Genomic DNA, 10664 nt, shown 5'->3' on the forward strand with positions numbered 1-10664 from the left:
GTCCCAACCACTCCCAGACTCCACCACTTCTGGGAAGCCAGCAGGCACCATGTCCCCGCGTCTGATTTAACCCTGACCCTCCTGTCTCCCTCCAAGAAAGAATTCTGTAATTTCCTTGAACCCAGCCAGAAAACCTAAGATTGTCTCCGTGTCCCAAGATGTTCACTGTGACTACAGATGCTACCACCTTCTACCACCAAAAGGGCCACACGTTCTGGGGACAAAGGCACTACGGAACCTCTTAATCTCATCTGACAAAGCCAATTTACGGAAGGAAGGGTCACTTTGGCTCACATTTCCCGAGTCTATCAAGATGGGGAAGTCCCTTGAGCAAGAGCTCGAGGCAGCTAGCTGTATTGCATCCACAGTCTAGACGCAAAGAGGAGTGAACACCTGTGCTCAACTCTCCATGTTATATAATCCAGGATCCTGGCCTAGGAAATGTTGTCACCCATAATTAAGATGGGTCTTCCCACATCAATCAGTCTATCAAGATAATCTCCCTACAGGCATGCCAGGGGCTCAATAATCCCCTGGAACCTTGTCTCCTAGGTGACTCCAGATTCTGCCAAGTTGGCAATTAACACTAATCCTCACAGAGCTATTGTTCGGCCTCCCACACCTACCTACCTGGGCTGTCCCTTAGGTGATGGAAAATATGCTGACCTACTCCTTTCCATACCCAGTTGCTTCTTCAGAACCTTCTAGAGGTGCTACAAATGCATATGGCTGGTGTTCTTCCCTCATCCTCCCAGTTTCTTTCCAGAGCGCTCCTCCTGCTGGCCTCAAGGATGCTGATGCTAACTTCTCTCTAGTAGCAGCTCCACTGACCCCAGTGGCTTCCTCCAATCACCATCTGCCTCTCTTATCTCTCTTTTCCACTTCTGAGCTCTAAGTAAATTTCTGAGAAGCTGTTCTGCTGGCCACCTCTATGCTAATCAGGTGCCCAGCTCCAGTACTCTCCTGCAAGGGGCAACTGATAAGCTTTTGTTGTGGGCTGCAGTCCCAGGCAGTGCACATCACTTAACACTGACCCTCGCCACTGTCTCTAGGTACCAGTAGCACACGCCCACCCTGAGCTGTCAGTATTGCCCAATACCATGTGGGTACAGAAATCCCAGGCTGAGGCCTACTATTCCTGCCAATGTCACAATGCTCTTGCAGGCACAAGACCCAACAGACACTTGTGAGCCCTGTCCTCCCGGGCTTCCCAGCCACACGAGACCCACTGGTCCTGCAGCCTTTAGAGCTCTCTCCTTGCTGTGCAGACAGGCCATTCTCCTGGCCTGCTTCTCCTCCAGTGACACGCTCTCCCATGCTCCCTTCTGGACTATGAACTGTTGAAGTCCCTTGACACTGAGGCTGGATCCCATCCACCTCTACTAGCCATCTTCAAACACAAGTAACATCTCTGTACTTCCTCTGTAGGTTCCAGAACTGTACATCCACCTGCCTGCTGGCATCAACATTCAACAAGACGGACAATGGAGTCCCAATCGTACTCAACCTTCTCTCCACCTGGAAGTCTTCAGAAGTGAAGGCACGTCTACCCATCTGCTGGGTGAGAGGCAGGGAGGATCAAAGCTGCAAGTGACACTTGGTTCCCTTACTGAAGCCACTCCATCCTGACTGGCCCTCAACCTCCATCCGGTCCTAAGGTGGTCTTCCCTTCACCATGTCTCTTCCCTGTCTCCACCGACGCCAGCTCCACTGCAGGCTTGAAATCACACTGACTCACTACCCGCTTCCTAACCAGTGCCACAGTAGTTCTGTAGGCTGCCGCAGAAGTTGCTCATCCACAACCTTAACGTGGGGTTGGGAACATGGCTCAGTGGATAGTGTTTGATGTGCAAGCATGAAGACCTGAGCTGATCCCCAGGACCCGGGTAAAAACCCAATGCTGTGGCATGCACCTTGAATCCCAGTCTGGGGAGGTAGAGACAGGAGAGCCCTCAGGGGGTTACTGGCCATCCAGTCTAGCTGAACTGGCGACCTCTAGATTAGAAAGAGACCGTTTCAAAACTAAGGTGGAGAATAGTTAGGAAGACATTGACATTGACCTCTGGCTCCACACAGGCACGCGCGCGCGCGCACACACACACACACACACACACACACACACACACACACACACGTGTACGCGCCACAACCCTGAGCATATACATACACAGCAAAACAAATAACTAAACAAACAAACAAACAAAGCAACTAATGTGATCTGGTCATTCCTCATTACTTGAAACAATTTGGAATCTTCCCACAGCCCTTCAAGGAATGAAGTCAGCACTGGACCCCACACGGTACACCTCCATCCCTTTTCCAGCCCATGTTTGCTGCTCGGGCATGCTGTGTGCCCCTTCCTGCCACAGGGCCTTTGCTCACGCAAGTCCACCATCTGACACCTCTCACCAATCTGTACTTCGGTGGTGTGGTGGCTCTTCTTGATTGTCAACCTGACTACATCTGGAATTAACTCAAACCGAAATATGGAAGGAAACACCTGTGAGGGATGTTTCTCTAATTTGAAGTGGTAAGATCCATTTCTAATCTGGATCTTTGAGGTGGGAAAACCCACTTCTGATCTGGGTCATGCCTTCTGCCGGAAGCCTACATAAGGACGGGGAAGAAGGAAGCTTTTGCTCTTTGCCGCTAGCCCTGGCCTTGCCAGCAGGTCACTGGCATTAGAGCCTACTACTTCAGGACCTGGCATACACTGAAGACCAGCTAAGACATCCAGCTTATAAGACATATATAGATGTCCAGCTAAGACATCTATCTATCATCTATCTATCTACCTATCTATCTATCTATCTATCTATCTATCTATCTATCTATCTATCTATCTACACAGAGAGAGAAAGAGAGAGAGACTAATTCTTTATTCATTCATTCTATAAATTCTGTTACTCTGGAGAACCCTGACTAACACAGGTGGCCATGCTCCTCCTTTAACCCCAGCTCAGTGTCAGGAGGCCTCGTCTGACCTCTGGCCACATGGGTTCCCCTGGCTCTTTACTTTTTCCCAGCTTCTTATTTCACTAACACCTGCCAGTAGTGTTATGTGTATTTTCAGTATTTTTTGGTTAGTTCCATCTCCTGCCCATGCAGGTAGGACGACTCACATCTGATCTGTCCTGCCACTGGGCCTGGCACCAGGGAGATGCTCAGGGAGAGGCAGAGATGGGGTATGAATGGGCCTGCTGCTTTCCTCTACCATCCCATGACACCCCTCCCCCTCTGCCTCTCCTCCATGAGCCGTCCTAGGAATCCCTCCTTATGTGTCTGAAAGCCCCTACTCCTCACTTTGGCACTCTGCCCATCTCACCAACCTCAGGGCTCTCCCTCCTGAATCTCTCAGATTCGCCCACCTCCAGACCTCAGTTCAAGCCATCACCATACTCATGTGACATGAACCCTCTCCCCAGCCTCCTCCCTGAGACCAATACTTTCGGTGCCACAACCTGACCTAGCTACACTTCTGCTTGGCCACATCACCAGCTTCCCTCAGTCCTTGGGCTTGGGAAATGATCCCACACCACCTCTGCTAGCTTCCAATGCCACCACAGTAGACTTCTTCCCTATCTCTTCTGTCTGCATGGAACGAAGTTCTAGCCCCCTTCCAAGACCAGCTGTGATTCATTCTCCAAGCCTTAGACTGAAGGAACCCAACCAGGCTGCCTTAGTTAGGGTTTCTATTGCTGTGAAGAGACGCCATGACCATCACAACTCTTACAGAGGAAAACATCTAATTGGGGCTGGCTTACAGTTTCAGAAGTTCAGTCTACTATCATGTCGAGAAGCATGGCAACATGCAGACAGACATGGTGCTGGAGAAGGAACTGAGAGTTCTTGATCCCCAGGAAGCAGGAGACTGTGCCACGCAGGGTACAGCTTGAACATAGGAGACCTCAACGCCTGCCCCCACAGTGACACACTTCCTCCAACAAGGCCACATCTCCTAATAATGCCATTCCCTATGGGCCAAACACTCAAACTCATCCGTCTTTGGGGGCCATTCCTATTCAAACCACCACACAGGCCAACGGCAGTAATATCAAGCAATGACAAGTGTCTTAGTGACTTAGCAATCGCAGTCCCAAGAACGGTGCCAGGCCAACAGGAATCTTCACCAGCAGCTCTCATTAACCTTGTGCCACAGAACAGGCCCAGAGAAGAAAGTAACACGTTCAAAGTCATTGGACAGTGAACAACAAAGCTTGCGGACATTCCGGATGCAAGTTCCAGGCACCACAAGCACAGTGTCCCAGAGTGTGCTGTGCTCTCTCTCGGGTGTCAATAACCACTTGTACATGCTTGTTCAATGCTTGTCTTCCCAAGAGACCATTTGTTCCCAAGAATGGGAACCATGTCTGTCTTGTGGAAATCCTTCCCTCCAGCACCCGCCATGCCCATTTTCTGAGCCAAATATCATGTTCTACGGCCCTGCAGCCCCCAGCTACAAATCTTCCACTTTGGAAGAGGGGTTGGCTGAGCTCTTTGTAAATACTACTGAATGGACAGCCAGATGCACATGCATGGGTATACACACACACACACACACACACACACACACACACACACACAGGCATACCCACATGCACAAGCACACAAAAGATACTTGGGAAAACTAGCCTTAAGTTCTACCTGGTGATAACTAACCTCCTTGCTACCGAGGTGGATCCCTTAGCATGGCCCTTGGACACCAAAAGACAAAGGTCACATGGCTGGGGCAAGGGGATAGCAAGATCCATCATCCATATAGCCATAGGTAACCACAGAAGAGCACTTGTGTGGGCACAAATTATCCCCTGCTGGTTTCCCCCCAAGTCCCTTATCAACGTCTCCCAAGGACTAGTACAGGGGACACTCACCAACCATGAGAAGAAGCCAGCTGACTTGTCCTGGGTAGAGATCTGCCCCTCATAGGGGCCAAAGATGTGACCCTTGGGGACGACCTCATTTATACACCGCACATCGCTCTCCCCACCAGGTTCCTTTACCACCTCCATGCCCTGTGGAATGGTAAGGGCTGCCCGATCCGGGATGCCCACAGGCACTGGCGTGTCGGACACAAACACGGGGGGACCGTGGCTCGGGCACTCGTCCACGAAGTACTCTTGGCAGGACTCACAGACTGGAGGGATGTGAAGAAGAGGAAAAGTTCAGTGGTGGTGCCACGTAAGACGTCCTGCAGTGGCTGAGAAAATTACCAGAGGCCACACTGAGGACCACTTAGAGCAATGGAAAGCACACTGCATGTTAACTCAGGCCTCCCAGCCCTAGATCTGCTCAGCCAGCTGCAGGCCCAGGGCCATCAGCAGCAATAACCCATGATCCTCCCTGGGGGGTTGAAGGACACGCTGCCAATGTCAAGGCTTTTGTCTCAAGTAAAAAAAAAAAATGGCTCTGGGGCCACAGGCCTGAACTGGAAATGCCACTGTACATCTGTGGGCTTTAAGACCTAAGAGAGGCTGCTGAACCCTGGTGTGCCTGGGTGAATGCCTCTCATTGGAACTCTGGCACAATATTTCCAGACCAGGGCCAGGTGGGGTATGGGGTGAAGGGAAGAGTCACCTAGAGCCTCAACTCCACTTACACCAGAAGTCCACTTGCTGGAAGCTTTTGGTCACAATGAGGTCACGCTTTCCCTTCAGCTTCTTGGGTTCAACTTCCATGGAAGTGGGCTCCGGTCTCCTAGAGCTGGCCAGGGCAAGGGCCCACAGAAGAAAAGCAAAGAAGCCATCAGAGACAGTACAGGAGGAAGGACAGGCTGGACACCTGTCCAGGAGGCAGGGGGTTGCAGATGGGCAAAGAACTCGAACAGGCGGCTCGTCCGCTGCAGGAGTGGTGGAGCATGTGAATTCCTGAGAGTTGGGCCTTGAGCAACTCTGCCCAAGTTCATCTAGTGCCTGCTCACCTCTGACCCCAGGAGCTGCCCAGGAAGGAAGGTGGCCATCCCCTGGATCCCCAACCAATCCAGCCCAGCCACCCACCCTTCCCTCCTCAAGTCATCACCCAGGGGCCTCACCAGGGCTGGCCATACTCCTGGTCCCGGAGTGGTGAGCAGATCTCTGTCTTCACTACTGTCACCATGTCCCCAACAGTCGCCTTGGTGTGGGCCAAGCACTCCTTCATGTTCTCAGTCATTCTGTCCTGGGGACAGGCATCGGAGGCCGGACCAGCACAGGAAGAAGATCAAAGAGACAGGGGAAGAGGGGTGAGTGGCTGGGAGGGAGAGCAGGGGTCCCTAGGAGTCTGGTTACCCTCCCTGCCATCCCCAGAGGAAGCGCTTGAGAACTCAGACAACAAAAACAGCTGTAGCCTGGCCAAGAGGAAATGCCATTTCTATCCAGGGCTGGTCCTGGGGACGACTGGAGCCACCAGCCCCATGGGGTCAGGGCCCAGGGGCAGCTCAGGCCAGGAGACAGGCCTGGGAAGCACAGCCTGAACACTAAGTCCAAAGGACACAAGGATCCCCCAAGAACCTGACAAACTCTGCCAAGGGGGGCCCCGAGGGAGTGGAAAGCTGAAATGAGCTCTGCATGGCTGGCTGTGAGGCCCCGAGTGAGGGGCTGCCAGGAGGAAGAAGCCAGGCCTTTTGGGCAGCTCATAGCAGGTACAGGCGGGCCTGGGGAGCTGGTTGTGTGCCAGCCAGCGCTAGTCCTGACTCCAAGCCCACCCATCTCTCCAGGGGGGGAGTGTCCCCAGAGCATGCTTACCGCCCGCACCACAGAACCCGGCTGCAGCCCCTCCCCACGGTCCTCATGCCAGACCCCGGGACACTCTTCTTCGGGAGGGCTGTGCAGTAGCTCGGCCTTGGGACCGTGTTGGGCCCCGGGACTGGGCGAGCAGAGTGTGTGTGTGTGACTCACTCCCCAGGGCCCCCGCTGGCCACACCCCTGCTCCTCGGCTCACCAGCCCCTTGCTCCCCACCGGGGGCCCCAAAGCCCGCGGCGGCGGGAGGGGTGGGGGAGCGGCACGGCCTGCCCCTCCTGCGAGCCGGGACGCGGGGGGCGCGCGCAGGGGACCGCAGGGGACAGAGCGCCCTGCCTCCAGCCTGGGGGCCGCCGTTCGGCCGCGCGGGTGACCCGCGGGGAAAGTGTGCGCGGGGGCGGCGCCCCGGCCGTCACCCACCTTCGCGGCGGGGCGCCGCGGCCCAGCCCGCCCCCCGCCCTCCCGGCAGCCCGGCATTCCTTGCGGGGGCATGTGGCTTCTTGCCGGCCCCGGGGGCACGCAGTTGGCTGGCGGCCGGGAGGGGCGCGGGGCGCGCAGGACACGAGCGGTGGGAGGGGGCGGCCGCCGAGGGGACAGTCCCGGGTTCACGCGCGGACGGTCGCGCGCGGCCCGCAGCAGCCTCCGCAGCGCCACCGCCGACACCCACCTCGGCCACTGCAGCCGGCGCCCTGCGCCACCTGCGCCGCCCGGGGTGCGAGCACCGCGTTTTGCTCCACCTCCCGGCCCTGGCGATGGTTGCCCAGCCACCCGCGGAGAAAGGGGTGCCGAGGGTTGGAAGTTGAGAAGGGACCGGCCCAAGGTCACTCAGGCTGACCGGGATGCAGCTGCACGGGCAGGAGTCCCACAAGCCCTGCGTCGGGGAGCAGTCTGAACTCCGGAGAACCAAGTTCAAGTCTGAATAACACACTGTTCAGCCACGGGGCAGGTGTTAGCGGCTAAACGTTTGACCTTTGACGCTCCACTATATTAAAGTCCTAAATCCCACTGTGTCTATTTGTAGAGGACAGAGAGACTGGATAAGGTGTTTAGGGTCAGGTGCCCTCAATAAGGGAGTGTTGACAAGGGGCTGTCTGCCTGTGAGGATACAGCAGGAAGGTCCCATCTGCAAGGTAGAGAGCCCTCTCATCTCAGTGGAACTGAATGAGTGCACCTTAACCTTTGACCTCTCAACCTTCAGAAGTGAGAGGCTGAAGCCACGTGGTCTGTCTGTGGTACTTGACCATCGCTGCCAGGCTGACTGATAACGAAGGTTGTCTGACTTCTCTACATTGCCATTTCTCTTAGTATATCTATTTATTTAATTTAATGTGGAGTGGGGCCACGCCTCAGCACGCATGTGGAGGTCGGAAGATAACTTGCAGGAGTCGGTTCTCTCCTTCCACCAAAATGTAGCTAATGACAGATTCCATCACAGATGTGGTGGGTGGCAGGGACAAGTACGCTTGGAGGAGGCGACAATTCCAGGACAGAAAGCTGATCAGGAGCCACACATAGTGATGCCCACCTTGAATCCCAGCTCTCAGGAGGCAGAGGAAGGCGGATCTTTGTGAGTTAGAGGCCAGCCTGGTCTACTTAGTGAGTTCTAGGGCAGCCAGGGCTATATAGTGAGACCCTAACTACAAACAAACAAAAACAATAGGAAAGAAGGAAGGAAGGAAGGAAGGAAGGAAGGAAGGAAGGAAGGAAGGAAGGAAGGAAAGAAGGAAGGAAGGAAAGCAAGTAAGAAAGCTGTCAGGAACATAGCCAGGCAACACCAACAAGGGCAGCTTAGAAGAGTCTCCACTAGATTGGATTTCTCTTTTCAGCCAATCACTGACCATCTCTGGTGCTTTCTGAGAGCACACAGCCTAGGACCATTTTGCACAGTGCTCCCCTGCTCCGGCTCTTGGGTGCTCCACCAGCCACAATGCCTGGGGACTAGATGTGTCCCCACCCATGTCCTCACTGCTCTCTGACCCCGGTAGTACCTCTGCTAGTCTTGGTCATAGGCTTGCCTCTAGCAAGCCCCCTGAGGGCAGGACAAATGGCTTTACAGGCTCTCTGACTCACCACTGACTTCCTAACACCTGTAACAGGCGCCAGGAAAAAAACGCTAGGAAACATGTGGAGGCTAGGGAAATACACACCAGGGGTTAGGGCATGAACTTATAGGGCCTTCATTCCCAGGGAGTCTGTGAGGCATGGGAGTGGACCTCGGTTAATTCTGCACCCTAAGCACCTGCCTTGTCCCACCCGAGTCTCAGCCCCACCCCACCCCCACATCTGCCAAATGAATTAATGATCAAATGACCCAGGTCAAAACGCACTGTCCTCTGTGTCCCAGTGGCCCCCTAGACAGCTCCACAAGAGACTTCAAGGAAAGAAAGCTTGGGAGTTTTGTTCGACTCTCCTTCCCCATGCGGCCAGACAAGAGTGTGGTAAGGAGGGTGACGAGGCTGGCACTGAGGGTCTAGGGCCATGAGAGGCACTGCTGAATCAGATTCAGGAATGTGGGAGCCCAGTTCTTACAGTAAGTCTCAAAGTATGAGCACTCAAGACAGCCGCTGTGCCTTTCTCCTGGACATGCATCCCGAGATGGCTAACACAAAACCATAAACTCACTTAAGACATCATGAGATTTTCTTTTCTGTTTTTTCGAGACAAGGTTTCTCTGTGTAGTTTTGGTGCCTGTCCTGGATCTCACGATGTAGGCCAGGCTGGCCTTGAACTCACAGAGATCCGCCTGGTTCTGCCTCCCGAGTGCTAGGACTAAAGGCGTGCACCACTGCCGCCCAGCGAGATTTTCTTTTCTTATTAAAGAACTTTTATAGGGGTTAGAGAGATTGCCTAGCAGTTAAGAGCATGTGTTGCTCTTCCAGAGGACCCAGGTTTGATTCCCAGCACTCGGCAGCTTACAACCACCTGTAGCTCCAGTTCCAGGAAGCTAATGCCCTCTTATGGCCTCCATGGGCACCAGGCATGCATGTGGTGGACAGACACAGATGCATGCAACACACTCATGCACACGAGATAAAAATAAATATATCTAAAATAGTTTAAGAACACTTTATAGATTTTAGTTTATTTTTAGTTGTGTGTCTATCTGTGTGTGTGTGTGTGTGTGTGTGTGAGAGAGAGAGAGAGAGAGAGAGAGAGAGAGAGAGAGAGAGAGAGAGAGAGAGAGAGAGGCTGTACGTGTGAATGCAGGTACCCATGGAGACCAGAAGAGGTGGTAGGATCCCCTGGAGCTGGAACTGCAGGTGGTTGCGAGCCACCTGATGTAGATGCTACGAAGTGGGAAGTGAGTGAGTCCCATGAAAGTGCAGTGTGAGCCACTGTGTGAGCCACTGAGCCGTCTCTCCAGCCCGGTTTTACTTATTTCTGTTTGTTTGTTTGTTTTTTAATTGATTTGCAAGGCTCTGGAGTATGACCTTTGTGGAAGTAGCACATCAGCAGCAACATCAAAAGGTTCGGACATGCCTGCTAAGCCTTAAGGAGTCTTCATGGACAAGCCAGAATTAATCATAACTGCCAGGGCATCCCAGGGGGAGAAAACAGGGTACAGACTGAGGGGAGGCCTTGGAGAGAGCCTCGTAGCACCACTTTACAGCGGCTTGTTTCCCTGGCTGCTCAGAGAGGATGGCAGGGGTCAGATGGAGAAGGAGAGAAACACAATGGCTACTTAGGACAAGAGGCACACAGTCCAATTCCAATGGTCACCAGACAGCGTTCTCACCTCCCAATAGAGAGGCCTGTGGCTTTTGCTTGCATGTGGTACTTCACATTTTCTTACAGAATCATGCCCAGGTTAGATGTTGCTGTCTGAGATGCTTGACCAAAAGTGTTTCAGACCTGGGAGTGTCCCAACACTGGAATGCTGGCACACTCTTTACCAAATCCCAAAGCTCCTAAATTTGACCATTTGTTGAACATGGCAGAATTTGACTTAC

General features: G+C 53.5%; 1 protein-coding gene across 2 annotated transcripts in view; it reads right to left on the bottom strand.

Moving 5' to 3' along the window:
• Window positions 1-6253, bottom strand: part of Prdm11 (PR/SET domain 11) — a 47566-nt gene extending 41313 nt beyond the window's left edge. For both annotated transcript variants that reach the window (XM_059260979.1, XM_059260978.1), the window contains exons 1-3: window positions 6029-6253; window positions 5597-5700; window positions 4872-5134 (exon numbers count right to left, since the gene is read on the bottom strand). In XM_059260979.1, coding sequence (XP_059116962.1) covers window positions 4872-5134; window positions 5597-5700; window positions 6029-6147 — 486 coding nt within the window. In that variant the 5' untranslated portion in view covers window positions 6148-6253. The remainder of the gene's footprint in view (window positions 1-4871; window positions 5135-5596; window positions 5701-6028) is intronic.
• Between the last annotated feature and the right edge of the window lie 4411 nt (window positions 6254-10664).

This window comes from Peromyscus eremicus, chromosome 4, assembly GCF_949786415.1.
Source record: "Peromyscus eremicus chromosome 4, PerEre_H2_v1, whole genome shotgun sequence".
NCBI lineage: Eukaryota > Metazoa > Chordata > Mammalia > Rodentia > Cricetidae > Peromyscus > Peromyscus eremicus.